Source organism: Gobius niger (assembly GCF_951799975.1).
Source record: "Gobius niger genome assembly, chromosome: 1".
Lineage (NCBI taxonomy): Eukaryota > Metazoa > Chordata > Actinopteri > Gobiiformes > Gobiidae > Gobius > Gobius niger.
The window spans coordinates 3,690,897-3,709,317 of record NC_136852.1 but is presented as its reverse complement, the minus strand read 5'-3'; the positions used below and the strand labels follow the sequence as shown (position 1 = coordinate 3,709,317).

General features: G+C 41.2%; 1 protein-coding gene across 1 annotated transcript; it reads left to right on the top strand.

The window, feature by feature from the left end:
• The first annotated feature begins 16,040 nt into the window (after positions 1-16,040).
• LOC306973656 (hydroxycarboxylic acid receptor 2-like) lies at positions 16,041-17,026 on the top strand. Its single transcript, XM_079570647.1, has one exon. It carries the CDS (start codon positions 16,054-16,056, stop codon positions 17,011-17,013), a length of 960 nt encoding a protein of 319 aa, XP_079426773.1. The 5' UTR covers positions 16,041-16,053; the 3' UTR covers positions 17,014-17,026.
• The last annotated feature ends 1,395 nt before the right edge of the window (positions 17,027-18,421 follow it).

The window sequence follows — 18,421 nt, the reverse complement described above, 5'->3', positions numbered from 1 at the left end:
GGGTGGGATGGGTGGATGGGGTGGATGGGGTGGGATGGGTGGATAGGGTGGGAGGGGAGGGAGGGGAGGGGGGAGGTTTGTTTTGTTTTTTAGGGTTTGCACCTCAATCTGTGACTTGTACGATTTATGTGATGCCTTGATTGAATTTTGACCTCACGGTCATATTGGTATAAAGAAAAAATCAATAAAAATATAAATCACAAAAAAAATAAAAAAATAAAAATAAAAATAAAAAACGTATGAAACGGGGCCACGTACGCGCCCGGAACTTACGCAGCACTTGTTTCCGCACGGCCGCTTCTCCAGAGCACAGCTTCATGGTTGTAAACACCAGAGCGGAGCTAGCTGTGCTAAACCTCGTAGCCGGGCAGGGCCAGGTAGCGGAGCGGAAACCAGGCTGTTGTAATCATCAAAACACGACTCAAACAAGAAGAAACTCCGCAACGAGAGGCGAAGACGTGATGGAGGTTAGCGAGGCGAAAGGACACGGTTCCCCCCGCTCCGCTACAACAATACTGACAACTGTATGCAGTGATGATTTACCATCAGGACGATCTACACTTTCACTGGTATTTCAAAGTGTGACAAAAGGTAAGGTATGACGGCGAACTTCTCTCCTTCCCCCCCTCACCAAACACAGACTTTTACATCCTACTGTATCTACTTCTCCGTTGCTGCAAAGTGGTTTGCGCTAAATATCTTTACGCTGTATCTACGATATAAATAAAGATAAATAAATCCACAGATCTACGTAGAGTGACCACCTGTTCCTCTTTTGACTGTCCTGCAGAGCCATGTCGTTCTCTGTTCCTCATGCTTAACATGTTCCACTTTATCACTGAAGCGACATCATGATTTTTGCGTCTAACAGCTCAATAATATATTGCGATCTGTTGCTTGCCCAGTGTTATAAAGTTGTAATAATGAAAAGGAGTGTCTTTTCTTAGTGGGATAAAAAAAAAAAGCCTGATCTATAAAAAAAAAAACTAATTCCTCTGTTCTTCAAAAAACTATTTGAGGTGGTCACACTATTTCAAAAGCAGAATAAAACTCCAGCACAGTCACACTGTCTCATCTGTACTTTAAATTTCTCATATCCATCCTTTCATTGCTCACAACAAACACATTTATGAACCATAAAAATTGATACATTATTCCCTGCTATAGCAATACTATGACAAAAGTAATTAAAATGTTTTCCCTCTTTTAGGAAACCCCTCTGGTTGAGATCCTGGGAAAGAAATGAATCACCTGAGCTTCAGCAGAACATTTCAAGATTCTGTCTCCAGTCAGGACCTACTTCACCTGAATAAGAGTAAAAGTACTGAATAATATAAAGACACTGAAGCTGCTCTCGCTCCTCATCATGGACATACGGACACTCGAACAGTCGTCTCTTAATGAGAGTCAAATGTTGCTGCTTTTGGGACAAACTATTAAGAAATTAAGAATAAATGATGTTGTTTCTAGCAGAAAGATCCTTTGTTTAAAACATTTTTTCTCCTTTTATAACCTGCTCAAAGTCATGAAATGTAGTTTTTCAATATAAATACAATACATATCTTATGTACTCGACAAATCGATGTAAATAACCGATAGTTGTGTAAGCGAGTGTGCATGCTCCCCTCTTCCCTATAAAAGAGCGAGAGCTCTATAAAATTTGGGACGGTTCGAGACGGTCATGAAAAAAGTTAGTCTGGAGCCCTGACCAAGAGGATCTTTTTCCTCACGTCATCAGATTTTTTTTCCCATCATTTTTTTGTTGGGTCATTTTTTGTCACATTTTTGTCATTTTTTTGTCAATTTTTTATCCATTTTTGGTCATTTTTTTGTTACATTTTGGTCATTTTTGTCACATTTTGGTCATTTTTTCATAATTTTTTTGTCAATTTCTTGTGACATTTTTCATCATTGTTTTCGTCTCAGTTTTGTTGCTATTTTCACAGCTTTTTTCCAGAAGCTTTTGGACTGGGGTAAAGCCAAACTGGAGAAAATGTGCTCGGTTCAGGTGGGAGGTAAGGGGTTAAAGTAGGTAGCAGCATTAGTCAATTTAAAAAGGAATAATATAAAAACAGCATTTTTTTAATTATTTTTTAAAGAAGAAATTCTGTTCAGGACATTAGAAGCTTAGCATCATCAATCAATATAAACGTATTTAAGCAATGACATGATTTTCTGTTGGGAGCGTTTACAATGTAATAAAGAGAACTGAAGAAAGCCATGAGTAATTTATAATGGTGAACTGAAACTCAGGGGCTGGTGCTCATCAGTCTAGACTTCACCCTGCTCCATTTTGAACATGTGTGTTATTTTATTTTGTTTCTGACAGCTTTAAAGTGGCTAAATGCAAGTTGGTCATTTTATACTCTACTGCCACTCTAGGTCTTATGTGTAACTGCAGCTTCTATATTATAAAGGATCTGTATCCTGCTATTTTAGCCATTCCAAAGGTAAGCATAGGCATTTATATGATATATTGTACCCCTACAACTATAGAGCACTCATTTTTGTGATAAATATGAGTGTTTTCTGGAGGTATTTTTCAAACCCGGAAGACAAAGCGCTTCGTACCGTAATATAAATAAACAGCAATAAGTGAAGTTACTTCACGATGCAGTTATAAGGAGTTGACATCTGCAACACAGCTTCATAAATGGCTAACACACAAGCTAACACACGCGCTAACACACGCGCTAACACACAAGCTAATACGCGTTTTGATAAGCTCACAGCTCTGGTCCATCAGGTGTTTACATTATGGGCTTGGCGTTGGTTATAAAAGTTAATCCACTTTGATTCTGGCGAAGGTTCATCAAACATCCATCACTGACAGTCACAGAAAAACACTATTTTGGTGAAAGTCGCTGAATCCCAGAGAGAAAAAACAACTTCTGACGAGTGGCCTCTCCTTTAGGAAGGTTGAATAAAGTCCTCGTAGCCAAACACGCTTCTTTTTGTCCGTGACATTATCGTAGGTAAGAAAAAAGAACAGGTGTGTCCAGAGTAGGTTAGAAAGAGCTCCATCTTCTCAGCTGCAGCGCAAACATGACTGATCTGTTCAGACGCTCAGGGGAGGCATTCGTTTTGGCCCCAGCTGACCTGGAAGCACCGCGGGCACATCCTTTTTTCCTTTATTTCTTTCTTACAACAGAAATAACGAAAAAGTTATACAAACAACTGTTATACAAATTAAAATCAGGCCGTAAGCATAGAATTAAAACATTACATTACAGACGTCGAGCACTTCCATTCTGCTGTGACGACACAACTGAACACTCAGTGGTTCACCAGCAGAGGGCGGAGCAGCTGCTCAGTATCAGGAGGATTACTGAGAGCTGCGTGAATGAAGCCACAAACCACTCTGTGGATGTTTTTGAGAAGGAAATAGCATAACAACATGGCTAAAAGCTCCAAAAAGTTTTTTGTTAGTTTTTTGTCACTTTTATGTCACTTTTTTGACAATTTTTTACATTTTACATTCTCGTTATGTTCTCCCCCGTTATGTTCTCCCCCCCAAGTAGCTCTTACATTCGGGTTAAGCCAAACTAGAGAAAATGTGATCGGTTCAGGTGGGAGTTAAGAGGTTAAGGGCATCAAGTACATTATCTATTAAATATTATAGTTTAGAAATGGTGCTTTCTGGAGTGGGTTTGCTGCAGCGTAATCCCAGGTTATATCTTTATGTCGTTTTGTCCCGTAAGAGTTGGGGGGTTGTGGGGGGTTAATGTGTGCCAGGAGTCTCAAGGCCGATGGGGAAATGTTGCCAGCTGCCGCTTTCTCACATTAACAACCCGTTTTTCAAAGGTCTTTCAGAGCCGACCAAAGCAGGGGTTGGAATCAGCGCGACAGCAAGTCTTTCACAAATCCAACAAAAAGGGGTTTTCTTCATCATTTGCTCAGGTTTTATGTTCACGAGTCTAAATGTAGCAGCGGTTTTCAGCGACAGACGTGACGCTCAAAGGGAAACACCACGAGGGCAGCGACAAGACTTTACTGAGCTTTAGACTCAGGGTTTTTTGGCACGTACGGTTCATTTGACGGGATTGTCCTGGGTGAAAGGAGGTGAAAGGAGGTGAAGAGCAGGGAGAGACATTCAGCAACCCTCATTCAGCAATAGTCACATGTGCTGCAGCCTTAACCACTAGATCATGATCCCAGCCTTTCGCTAAAACAAGCTATAAATGCAAGTAATAATATGAAGCTGCAAAAAAATTGAATCTACAGTAATTTCTGGAACTTAAGCCGCAACTTTTTTTTATTAATTAGAACACAACGCAGAGTCCAAACCACACAAAGCCACATTATCAAAAACAAAGCACCTGTGTCCACAAACACTCAGTTATTTCTAATGAAAGAACTCTGGCATGAGAAAGACACAGTAACAGCTCACAATCCAAACATATAATTGTGGAGACGATGGAGACGCTCACGTGGTTCCTTTTGGACGTTCCCCACTCATCTGCACAATAACCGGGACAGGAGCAAAGCCTATCACTGTCCTCCTCTTCCTCTGTCTGCGGTGTTTACTGCACACCTCTGGGCGGGGGCAGCAGGATGCCTCACGTGCCTGTGGCTTCAGGTGAAAAATAAACGCGGTAAATTCTCACTGGTGAAACATTATGGAGGGACAAAGCGAAGTGCGGGATAAAGTCGTCAAAAGGCTCGAGCGATTCAGCTCAGACCGAGCTCAGAGCAGCTTCGAGCCCAGGGCTGCGTCCGAAACGAGCAGATTGGGTCAGAGCTCTTTCGCCAAACCGGATGTGCATCAGCGTCCGCCATGACAAGAAGCTTCCGAATTGGTCTGTCAGTTAGGAAGGAGTTAGGGAAAGGAGCCTCGATGCTAACTATCATAGCCACTTTAGCATAGATACAGACGGCATCTCTGGAATCGCCCATATATGGTCATTTTTGAAAACAGTTAAGGGGGAAAACAATTTTGAAAAAATTTACATTTTCTGTAATTATTCAAAAACTACTGTAACAAATGCTGAATTATGAATATAGTTTTCTACTAAATAATGATACAAAGACATGGGGGGGAGCAAAGTGGTTCAACAGCCCATAAATACATGAATAACGGAGAATGCTAACTTGATGCTACATGTTAGCATCGGGCTAATGCTAACGGTTAGCTAGCGCTAGCTACAACTGCCGTTTTTTCACTTCTACTGAACAATCTGCTGTGAGAAAACATCCATATGGGCCCGATTTACACTTGACTTTATTTGTATGTGATAAATAAGTTCATATTCCACCAGAAAATGGCTAAAAACAGTGGAAAATTGTGTTTCTCTAAAGATTCTATTTTCCCCCTCGGCGAAGCCACGCCCCCTTCTATGACGAGATGCCGTCTGTATCTATAGGACCTCTGGTGCTAACTATCATAGCCACTTTAGCATAGGGACCTCTGGTGAAATATGGTGAAAATAACCAAAAAGAAATGAAATCTATATGGTAGTGGGCTACTTTCAATGCACACTGATGTATTATAGAAATACAGCGTGGCTTTCCTGTGTGTTTGCTCCTAACGCTCCGGACATTTGCCAACTGTGTCTTTTGAAAGTGGACAGATGAGTAATGACCCTCGGCTCAGAGTCTGGGCCTCGCAAAAGTATCTTTGAGCACAACTCGACCAGAAGCCCCTCCACCAGACCGGTCTCATTAAGCCAAACGACTATACTCAAGTCATTCTGTATTCTGAGACGCTCTCGCCCTGAAAATGCGATCATTCATGTGATGCAGGTCAGTTATATTCCAAAAATTACTCTATGGACACAGACGTTTATATGGTTAGTCTGGTGTTATAAGTGATTGGCCTCAGGTGCTCTGTGGAGCGGGTCACACTGTTTTTAATGCAGGCTAGCTGATACCATAGAAATGCACTAGCCTTGCACTAGCCTAGCGCCACAAAACTCTTCAAATACTATAAGAACTGCATGAATTACAAAAAAAAATATCTCCAGAAATCAACAACACTCTGGATAACTAGGAAATGAGGCCCTGTGTCAAAAATCCTGAAATATCCCTTTAAGTTAAGGTAAGAACATATCTCAGTATATAAAAACGGTGGCCTGATCCTTTAAATGTAAAATACTCCATATCCAATCTCACTTATTTGGCCACATAAAAAACTATGCTTATTTTATATGATTTGCATAGTTCTTCCTGTACATTGCATAAATATCTGAATAGCTGACTTCCTGAAAATTCTATATTTTTTGTGATGCACGATAATGCCAATTTGAACAGATAACCGATAATTCCGCATGTCCCGATACCGATAACGACACCGATAATTATGCATATATATTTGCACTTTATTTTGTGACAAGAACTCAATGTAACAGTTCACAGTTCTGCCCAAAATGTATTAACTCTACCAAGAAATATACAAGTGCATAAATATAAATCAAATAATGAGTTTTACTTTGGGTTTGAGTCTCCACCTTTTTCTAAAGCTCTGTTTTTTACAGTTCCATCATCTGAGCAGGTCTGACTCTGCTCATCTGTGTCACATCTTATTAAAAAAAAAACGGAAGAATATTTCTACTACTACTACTTCCTTCCTAGTATTTTTCTTTTTGTTGACATCATACTAGTGAATTCTTATTTACAAACTGGAATATAGACAGTATTATAGTATTTCACTGAGTCTGGAGGCGTCTCTGACATGAGAGAGAAGTGATGCCAAATCTGTGACAGATTCAAGTGTGACTAATAATACGATACTACAGCACAAAAACAAGACTCTCTCCTGCACTGGGCTCATTTATGCATTTGTGCCTCGTGTGGCAGCGCGGCTCATTTCATCAATGTGAAACTCCTCTCGTTCATAGCGCTTCAATCGCGGGGCTGTCGTGTTTATTTTATCAGAAATGCTAAGATAATACATGTGTTTAGGCCCCGCTCTGTTCCAGTAACTTACGTGAGCGGGTCACCGGTTCACATTTCCTCGTCTTTTTCTCATTTTGTTGCGGTGCTAATGTTGAAGTGACTTCGATGTAAAAAGTCTAAAAACTCTTCCTTCGCGGAGAGCGCCTGCACAGCTGTTTCGCTGGAATACTCGTCGTATTTTTCAGCTAAAACGGTACAAAAGTCGGCCGTGGAGAGCGTATATCTGCTGCTGTAAACGTGCTGTCCTGAGTCTGCAGCAGCTCCGGGCTGCAGGACGTGCGGGCGGACAAAAAAATTTTTATCGGCTTTATCGGGGATGGCGCCAAAATGCCGATAAATGCCAATAATTATCGCCGGCCGATATTATCATGCATCCCAGTTTTCTTATTATTGTAAATGGGTTGATTGACTCTCTGCTGTCAGTTTGTTTGTTTGTTTTGTTTGTTTGTATACTTTATTGGCACCAGTTCATTTACATTTAAATAAAGAAAAACTACAGATTAAACACCGGCAAAGAGGTTGCAAATGTTTAAATCAAATAAAAAATATGCAACAGGAAGGTTTTCAGCATAAAGTCAGACATTTTGACAGTGTGTTGCTAACTCACCTGTTGTCCAAACAGTGAGCTCGGGATCAGGGCAAAGCAGAGAGAGCGGCTCCTCGGTGGAACAGAAGGTCAGACCGCGCTGCCCGGTCGCTGCAGATTCGGCCCCGGTCGTGCGTAAACCATGTAGTCGTTTGTATCCGACTGTGGGAGAGAAAGTGGAGATGAGAGGAAGAGAGACTGAGGAGGCAGAGGAGGGAGGGACTGAGGGAGGAGCGGGGAAAAGAACAGCCGAAAGTGAAGAGAGCTCCTGAACGCCTCCTGAAAATCAACACCATGGATTTAATGAAAACCGTTGCTACGAAGATGAGTGAGTGTGAATATCTGAACTACTACTTTAACAACACTTAGTTTATGACACCGATACCTGAACGAAACTCCACTTCCTCTCTTCAGTTTGTTGATATGAAACTCATTGTTCCCTCACGGCCGGTGATCAGTTTGAGACAAGTTTTCTCTCTACAACAAAGTCAGTAATTAAGTCAGTTTGTAAAGAGATTTTTGTTATTGTAAATGACATTTTTTTGTAATGTTGTTTAGAAATCTTTGATGCAAAAACGAACAAACCACTGTAATGTTATATTCCTCATCATGTGATTCTTTGTCCCACATTTTCTTACAGCAGGACACAATATATGAGGGGTCTAGAGCGAGTTTAAACAAAATGTAATCTAAAGCTGGGTGCCTTTGAATTTCGATACTGGCACCTGATCGATGCTCTTTTCGATACCTATACTGAAATATTTGCCGTCTAGAACCACAAAACAGAACAATGATGTTAATCTATTTCATAAAAGACTATTTCTGTTCAATTTGTGTCATTAAAGTGATCATTTTTTTTGGTACCTGTTTGCAATACTTTTATTTCTTTTGGGCGACAGTGGCGAAGGTGGTAGAGCGGTATCTTAAAGAGGGGGTATTATGCTTTTTTCAATCACATAGCACCAGTCTATATCACACTACAATGATGACCAAACCTTCTGTTGGTCTGTAAATGCAGTAAATTAGAATAACTGCCTTGTATAAAATGTCTCTCTCAAAATGGCTGTAGTGAATGTCTTGAAATAGGCCTCTGTCTCTTTAAGAACCTCTGACCCTTTCAGACACGCCCCCTCCACACGCTGTCTGTGGCATCAGTGGGGAGGGGGTTCTGCTGAGGAGCAGTGGTTGGTTACTCGGCTGGTGACGAAAGCTCGGAGGCGTCTCCAGGAGGTGGGGGCGTTCCTAGGAGGACTCAGGCAAACCTATCCCTAAAATGGCCGCCATCAGAGTTTTTACAGATTACTCAAAAACACGTGAATGTGCCAAGGCAACACTTCAGGCATGTTTTTAATGAGGGAATGACATAATAACATGATGTAAAGCTGGAAAAAGTCGATTTTCCATAATACCTTTAACAATTCCCACTGTTTATTTATTTACAGTGCATGTTAATGGGTCCCCTGCAGGGTTGCCAAACATACGATAACTATCATATTTGTACAATCAATAATTCAAAAAAGCCCTAAATGTAGGATCATTTCAAAAATCACAACTATGAATTAAAATAATAAAAAAAATCTCTGGCCCTCAGTTTTGTGTCATTACGTTCCAGGATTTGTAAGGTTTGGTCTGATGAGACCAGGTTAAAAGTCTAATCCTGGGAAATATAAAAATATAAATATCATCACTAAGAGCAAAAAAATATCTTTAAAATGTAACTTTATACTGTAGGGCTGTCCCCGACCAAAGGTTTTCATGGTCGACCAAAAACATGCCCTGAGCCTCGGTTAGTCGACTAAAAGGGGGCATGACTCTGACAAAACTACAACCTTTCTGACCCAAACAGCACTGATAAGACATGAAATTACAGGAGCTCGTGCTGTCACATTAATCTCACCTTTTATCTCAAACTCCAGCTCCCAGTCTCACTCCTGCCTCTGCTGCTACATGTGCTGTACATCCATATACATCCACTCTGTCTGTAAGACTTTGATATATCAGTTTTTATAATGAAATATTAGGCAAGGCGACTTTATTTATACCGCGCATTTCGTACACAAGGCAACTCGATGCCCAAATTAAAAGATAGACCTGCCACAGGCCTCTGGTGCTGTGTAAATAAAGAGCATCTTAATTGTTGCATAAGTGCGTGCATTTAGTCAACCACGACGTCATCGACCAATTAGTCGACTAAATGACCAAACGGGGGCGGCCCAGTGTGGGTCATTTTGAAATGTCATTGGGGTTACGGCTGTCAGTCAGTTAGTATCAGTTAGTATAATTTTTCTGCGAAAAAAAAAAAAAAACAGGTTCAGAGCTAAAACTATACAACTTTACTGTGATGCACAACCTTTGTTCAGGAACGACATAGAAATACTGAAGTAAAGGAATTGATAGAAATGGGTCACTGGTGTCACAGCCCCACATTAAATGAATCACTGGAAGTCACTGGTGTTACACTTTTGTCATTGGTGTTATGAAAACATCATGCTTAATTTATATGATTTTCCCTCATTTTAATACAATGCTTTTCTTAGACCAAATATCTACTGTTTCATTTAGAAAATGCAAAAATTTACACAATTGACAAAACGTTTTGTTGCATCATTGCCTTGTGTTTGTCATTAATAGTTGTAACACCAATGACACAAAACTTAAAATAAAAATCTTAAATTATAAAAAAAAAAAATGCTAAGAGGATATTGAACATGTCCTGGTGATTTTTATGTAAAAATACTGCACTATTTTTCGGGACAGAAAATGCCCATATTTTGAGATAGCATTTAGCCGCTGTTAGCACAACTTTAGCTGGCGTTAGCATAACATTAGCATGTAGCTTACCTTCATAGTTCGTCGATTAGCTGCCTCTTTCCTCTAGTTTTTGCCTTGGCTACTCTGAATATTTCCACAAACCCGACCAAAAGGCAGTGTTTGTCCACACGTGTCCTCATCGTGGCTTCCAAAACTTTCCAGCCGTCCTGTTGTTGCTTCAGTAACGTGCGCACGTGAGCCCCGCCCACAACGACCACGGGCCTTGTGTGTTGTGGAAACTCTATCGTGTACTTGGTAGAGTAGATTGGTGGCAAGGCGAGTACATAGACCAAGGCGTGCGGGATGCAAGTGTATCCAAGGTAAAATATGAATACATAAGTTTAAGTAAAATCATAGTTCATAATACTAGTTACAGTTTTCAAAAAAACGGTTAAAAATCTTAAATAAGTTTCATGTGTTCTAAATAGCTTAAAGCATATTGCATTTATGGATTAATGCGTTAAAAAAAACGTTTAAAAGTACCTGTATATAAGTAAGCCAATCTATTTTATTTCCTTTTATTATGAAGGGTAAACCGGAAGTGCCAAGTGTACGCCACATTTTACGTTCCGTGTAACCGGAAGCAGTATTGAAGGCAGAATGTTAGCTTGATCGCAAGAGAAAAAAAGAAAATGGATAGTCAGTTATGAACTCTTGATCTTAAAGGAATAGGCCACCGTTTTTACATACTGAGATATGTTCTTACCTCACTTTAGTCAAGTTAATATATCCCCGTCTGGTCTTTGTCCGTGCGCTCTGTCACGCAAACGGAGCACATACGCAGCCTCTCCCACATGTCATATAGCTCCAAAAAAGCTCACGATAGAAGCTACCAAGCTCTTCCACGTGTTCCCTATTTAAATAAAGTTACGTGAAGTGTTTTCATGCGAAGTATATTTACACAGAAATGTAACATGTCGATTTTATAAGCAGATAAAAAGGGGGGCTATATTGTGAGGCGTAATGATACGAGGAGTAAAACGTCCGCGCAGTAACTCCTAAAGGTTATTGACGGAAGTGAGCGGGGGAAGTCTTTAGGAGTTACTGCACGGACGTTGTGCTCCTGTATCATTACGCCTCACAATATAGTCCCCCTTTATATCTGCTTATAAAATCGACATGCTACATTTCTGTGTAAATATACTTCGCATGAAAACACTTCACGTAACTTTATTTAAATTGGGAACACGTGGAAGAGCTTGGTAGCTTCTATCGTGAGCTTTTTCGGAGCTATATGACATGTGGGAGAGGCTGCGTATGTGCTCCGTTTGCGTGACAGAGCGCACGGACAAAGACCAGACGGGTATATATTAACTCGGCTAAAGTGAGGTAAGAGCATATCTCAGTATGTAAAAACGGTGGCCTATTCCTTTAACGTTTAGAGCGCAGATGGACCTTTTTCACCACGGACAATCGTCCAGCAGCAAGTATTTACCAAGAGGTAAAAGCTTTTCAGCTAACGTGTGTTTTAGCATCCACTAGTGAATGTGCTTGTGTATGTAAAGTACAGCCTTAGAGACTATTAGGAGTAACATCTAAATTAATAATCTGCCGGACACAGTGCGTGAGGAGTCTCAGAGCTTGGACCAGCGTGGGCGTGACCGCTCCGCCATCTTGAGACGTGTCGTGGCCTTCCCCCTTCAAGCCAACCTTTTGGACCAGTGAAGTTGTCTTTAAACTAAAAATTAACCAGGTACCACTTTAAATATTTTGTTTGGCTCAAACCAGAGTGAGGTGTTTATGGACAACTTAAAGGAACAGGCCACCGTTTTTTCATACTGAAATATGATCTTGCCTGAGCTTAGACGAGTTGATACGTACCTGTCTGAGCTTTGTGCGTGCCCTCAGTCACGCAAACGACCAAAGATGTTGTTAGCATTTGGCCTCTCCCAGCATATTCCTATAGCTCCAAACGGGGGTGAAGTTAGAAGCGACCACGCTCTTCCACGGGCACAAAGACCAGACAGGTACGGATCAACTCGTCTAAGCTCAGGTAAGAACATATATCAGTGTATGGAAAAACGGTGGCCTGTTCCTTTAATGAGCAGTTTTATACCATCAAAACCCCAAATGTGACGTTATATTTTCTAATTGATTTACTAACCCCGTAAATTTCAACATTAAATTTACATTGTTGTCATTATTACATGAGATGAGAACCATGTCGTCTGGTTTGGAGGTGTTTATTTTCTTGCTATTTTCTGCAGGTGGTTCGACCTCATAATCTGACCTAATTCATACAGAAATAATGTGTTTCCAACCATAATCTTAGATCGCCTCTTCTCTGTTGGGCTGTCTCTCTTTTGTTTTGCGTTTCTTAGCAGGAGGAACTATTCTCAATGATCAGTGTCAATGGTTAAAAAGTTCCACAAGTCCCTCTGCTTTATGGCTCTGTCTTTGGTGTTTCTGCCCCAAGAATCAGCTTTTGCTCTGGTAATTATGTTTCAGGGATTTTCCTCCTTGTGTTGGGCCCATAGTTGCTTCTTTCAGCCCGGCTCACAGCCCTTCAGAGCCGCGAGGGCATGATCCAGGAGCGAGAACAGAGAGAGGAGCCCCGTGTTCTGGCCGAGCTTCAAAGCCCCCTGTGAGAATGAATGACTTTGTTGCAGTCCTTGGGTGTTCCCCGTCAGAAGCCCCGCTTTACTTTTGCGTCTGACTCCATAACGTCGTCTAAAGTCTAATGAATCGAGCTTCAGTGATTCAGTGGACTCTGTTTTTGTGTTTCATGTATAACAGGGGTCTCCAATACGCGGCCCACGGGCTAGATCGGGCTCGCTAAACAATGTAATCAATCAATCAATCAACCTTTATTTGTATATGTACTGCTCAGATGATGGAACTGTAAAAAAAACAGAGCTTTAGAAAAAGGTGGAGACCCAAACCCAAATAAAACTCATTATTTGATTTATATTTATACACTTGTATATTTCTTGGTAGAGTTACTACATTTTGGGCAGAACTGTGAACTGTTACGTTGAGTTCTTGTCACAAAATAAAGTGCAAATATATATATACATCATTATCGGTGTCATTATCGGTTATCGGTATCGGGACATGCAGAATTATCGGTTATCGGTTCAAATTGGCATTATCACATGTGTAATGTATATGTGTTTTCTTAAATATTTTGTGCTACAATTGTTTTAAATTAGCAGTGAAAAGCGGCTTTAAACAAGTATGTTTTTCAGCCTCGCTTTAAACAGTGTCAGGTCAGTGATGGCTCGTAACTCAAAAGGCAGAGAGTTCCAGAGCCTCGGACCAGCCACTGAAAAGGAACGATCACCCACTGCTTACTTTTGGTCCTGGACCTCCAGCAGGTGTTGTCCTGCAGACACAGCCTCTACTGGGCTGATGTGCAACAAGCAGCTGCAGCGTTTTGCACCGATTGCAGCCGGTTTACAGTGCACTTGTTCACACCCACATAAAGTGCATTGCAGTAGTCAATGCAGGAGCTAATAAAAGCGTGCATAGGCTTCCCTAAGTCATCCTGACCGAGGAAAGGTTTAACGTTGGCCAGGAGATGGAGCTGACAGAAGCTTGTCCGAACAACAGTGTCAATCTGCTTGTCGAATCTCAGTTGGTCGTCAAACTTAACCCCTACATTTCTCACCACTGTTTGAGAGAAAGGGGCGAGGGCTCCCAGGTCCAACACAGTCCATGAATTTGGGTCCAAACAGAATGCACTCACTTTTACTCTTGTTAAGATGTAAAAAGTTCTGTGTGAGCCATTCCTTGATGTCAGCCATTGTGGACGGACTGTAGCGCTACTGTGCTGTTTGGCAAGATGGGTAGATAGACCTGTATATCGTCCGCATAAAAATGAAACGACAAGTTGTGTTTTAAAATGACAGCGCTCAGTGGCAGCACATACAGCGAAAACAACAGTGGACCAAGGATGGAGCCTTGAGGCACACCAGTGGTCAGAGGGACAGTGGAGGATGTCGGATCATTCATGACCCTGAAGCTCCTGTCAGTCACATATGAGTGAAACCACTGCAGCACAGTCCCCCGCAGACCGATGTCACTGAGGCGAGTGATGAGGCGAGATAATCGTGGAAGAGCTTGGTAGCTTCTATCTTGACCTGTTTTGGAGCTATAGAGGAGAGAGGGAGAGGCTAAATGCTAACGCCGTCTGCGCCGTGTTTACGTGATTGAAGGCACGGGGGAAGATCAGACAGGTCCTCAAGAACTCGTCAAAGCTAAGGTAAGAACATATCTCAGTATGAAAAAAGCCTATTCCTTTAAAGTGCACATGACAGGTTTTAATGCATCTGGAAATATGACTAGTTTAGGAGGACCGTTGCATAATCATCACTTTATTTCAGTGAAGCAGCAATTTTAATGAAGAAAGAAAGAAAGAAAGAAATGAAAGAAAGAAATGTTGGGCAGAAAAGTTACTTTTTTTAAACTGCTGAGAGGAAGTGGCATAGGAAAAGTTGGATTTTCCCATTTCCCATTGACATAACATGGTTGGCACGGCAACAGTTTAAATTGTTTGCTCCTCTTGTCACTTCCCGTTGGTGTCCAATAAGGAACTGAATCTATAAACATCACAAGAAACGGTCAAACTAAAGAAAGCTGGGTACAATCTTTAGCAAAAAATGTGTCTAACGTGTCGTGTGCACTTTTAAGGGACTCTACAGGGTTTAAAATGTTTAAAGTATGTATTTTTCCTCCCCCTACATGTTCCAGCCATGTCCTAATGTGTAGAATGAGCTCAGACCTGTTCACCACAACTGCCTCTAAAATCCTGCGCTGTCACTAAAAAAGTTAATTCGCAGTCATGCACGAGCTTAATATAGAACCTGCAGTTACGCGTAAGACCTGAGGTGGCAGTAGTGAGTATAAAAATGACCAACTTACATCGCATCCCCTTAAGTATATTCCTTAGTTACTGAATAAAGTTCTATATATATATATTTGTAACTCGTTGCTTTTGTAATATGTTACCCCCAACACTGCTAATATATCACCAAAATAAAAATAAAATGTTGCAACAATAAAAGTAATTACTTAACCTCTTAACTCCCACCTGAACGGATCCCATTTTCTCCAGTTTGGCTTTACCCTAATCAAAAAACTTCTTCAGAAAAAAGCACCAAAACAGCCACAAAAAATGAGAAGAAATCAAGGATGTAAACGCAACACAAATGTGACGAAAATTCAACAAAAATGTGACAAAAATTCAACAAAAATTCGACAAAAATGTGAAAAAAATTCAACAAAAAATTGACAAAAAATTCTTCAAAAATGTGACAAAAATTCTACAAAAAATTGACAAAAATGTGACAAAAATGTGACAAAAATTCAACAAAAATGTGCCAAAAATGAAAAAAAAAGAAAGAAAGAAAAACATACAAAAGGTGACACAACACAGCAACAATGCAAGGAAAAAGGTCAGTTTTGTGGGTCTTAGCTTTCAAATGAGGTGTTACACAGGCAAGGTAAGAGGTAAAATACTTAAATAGCACGAAATACATTTTGTTCTCATATTCATATCAGTGATGTTCAGCAAAAGCTTTGAATTGATGACTCTAAATGTAAATGTCATCTGCAGCGTCTCGCCTTCAGTAAAGTGCAGATCTTGTGGTCTCTTAGTAAATAAACGTTCTGTTATTGACCTCCTTTGTATTTGTGCAACCCACATGCGGTTTCACTTCGTATGTGTCAAATTAATTTCCCGTAGAATCTGAAAGAGGATGTGGCTCAAAGCTTCCTCAGTTTCAGTCTTGCTTTTCTCATGGTCGAGTGCAGAAGTCAGAATGCAGTGCTCCCTGAACGACACAGCCCTCAGCTCCATCCTGCCCCCGGTGCTGATCGCGGAGTTCATCCTGGGAACTCTGGGGAACGGTTTCGCGCTGTGGATCTTCTGCTTCCACCTCAGGCCCTGGAGGAGCAGCACGGTCCTGCTCTTCAGTCTGGCCGTGGCCGACTGCCTGCTCCTCGTGGCGTTACCGTTTCGCGCGAGCTACTTCCACAGCGGCTTCGCGTGGAGATTCGGGAACGCCTTCTGCACCGTGAGCCACTTCCTGGTGGCTTCCAACCGCACCGGGAGCGTGGTCTTCCTCATCGTTATTGCTCTGGACAGATACATGCGAGTGCTTCATCCGCATCACCCCGTGAACTTCCTGAGCGTCTCCAAAGCTGCGTGCGGCGCTGTGGTTCTTTGGCTGGGAATTGTCTCGATGGGTCTGTTCTTCACCCTGAACAAAACCAACTCGAGCTACTGCGGAAGCTTCTCCCGTCAGTCCGAGCGGAACTACAGGGTCTCCCCGCAGAGGCTCGCGTTCCTGCTGGGCTTCTACGCGCCTTTCCTCGCGATCCTCTTCTCCACCGTGTGCGTCGTCAAACATCTGCGGAAAAGGCAGATCGCCCGGCAGGCTGAGGTTAAAAGGGCGCTCTCCGTGATGGTCGCGATAGTGGTTCTCTTCGCCGTTTGCTTCCTTCCGAGCAACATCGCGCAGCTCGTGATCTGGTTCAAGGCTCGCGACGCAGCGGATGCCGTGCGATTCTGCGCTGAAATGCAGCAGCTGACTGTCGTCTACGCCGTCACGGTGAGCCTGACGTATCTGAACAGCGCCTTGGACCCAGTGGTGTATTACTTCTCCAGCTCTGAGTTCAGACGCCGCTGCTGCAGAGCTTTGGATCGAGCGCCGGAGCCGGAGGAACCCAGAGAAACGGTCACACTGTCAGTCAGCGACTCCAGGTCTCACCAACCCTGATCTGCTTTTGTTACTTGAGGAATCGTGAAGCTAACTGCCTTAATAAAGAGGTCACACGCTCTAATATTTCACTGAAGCGCCTTTAACTTGCTGTGATGTTGTGTCAATAAGCTTCTGCAATGTTGTGTTGACTTTTGTATACTTATGTATATACTTATGTATATATATTCATAATGTATACATGAACACAGAAATAGGTATACATATATAGATGCATGTGTGTATGTGTAAACTTTGTACATTGTGTGCCAACCTTTTTCGTTATATCTGTGATGAAGGGTTATACTAGAAAAGGTATTGTCTTGTATGCATTATGTTACACCAGTGGTTCTCAAACATCTCGCACCAAGTACCTTTCAAAACACTTGACCTTTGAAGCACCTTCATGATGTGTTTAAAAATAATCATAATAATCACAATAATCATGTAAAATTAACCTAAAAATTGTTTAAATTGTGTCTAGTGGCATAAATTGGTGACTGGCTCATTACTTTTGGAGCGCTTTGGACCTAAGTGGGGTGGAAGGTGCTGTATGCCATTTACCATAAAAAACACAGTTTGGGAACCACTGTATTCCTTCGATAATAGGTGGGGAGGTGAAATATGAGAGCTAGTGTGTGTGTGTATGTGAGTGTGTGTGTGTGCGTTAAGGTTTTGTTTATTATTATTATTTAATTTTTATTGTATTATTATTACTGTTATCATTCTGTTTGATTTGATTGCATCTACTCTGCTGTTTTCTGTTCTATTTTTCTTGGACATTTTTAGGACCCCCATGAAAACGAGATGATTCATCTCTTGGGGCCGATCCTCTAATAAAATGTTCATAAATAACTTTTCACCAAGATCTTGTATTGATGATGGGCGAGTGTGATCACTGCGCAAAGCCTTCTTCAGCACATCCCAAAGATTCCTAATGGGGTTAAGATCTGGACTCTTGTTTTTGCTCTTGAGAATCGCTGTTTAAAAGCCAAATTTTCTGACATGTTTGTATATAAAAGGCTAAAAAAAAACTCTTGTCTGACTAAAACAATATTCATTTTCTATCAAGTGGAGATGCTCTACTGGAACATTAAATTGTGTCATCTGCATAAAGGTGTGCATTAGGGCTGTCACGGTATGAAAATTTTACCTCACGGTTATTGTGACCAAAATTATCACGGTTTTCGGTATTATCGCGGTATTTTATTTAATGTGTGTTAATATGTTCAGAAAGCATTGATAGTCCTGCACAAACTGAAATTGGTTCAAAAAAGTTTAACAGTGCTTATTACATAAAAAAAAATACAGACAAAGCCTTATCAAAAGTGCAGCTTTTCACATCAAAGTAAAGGAACTCTAACGATGTGTTGTTGATCGTTTCATGTACTATTTATAGCGCCAGAAACGAAGAATATTTTTGAACTAG

What these genes read in the sequence shown, in the direction of transcription:
- LOC306973656 (XM_079570647.1), top strand. Translation starts at nt 16,054, where the DNA reads ATGCAGTGCTCCCTGAACGACACAGCCCTCAGCTCCATCCTGCCCCCG.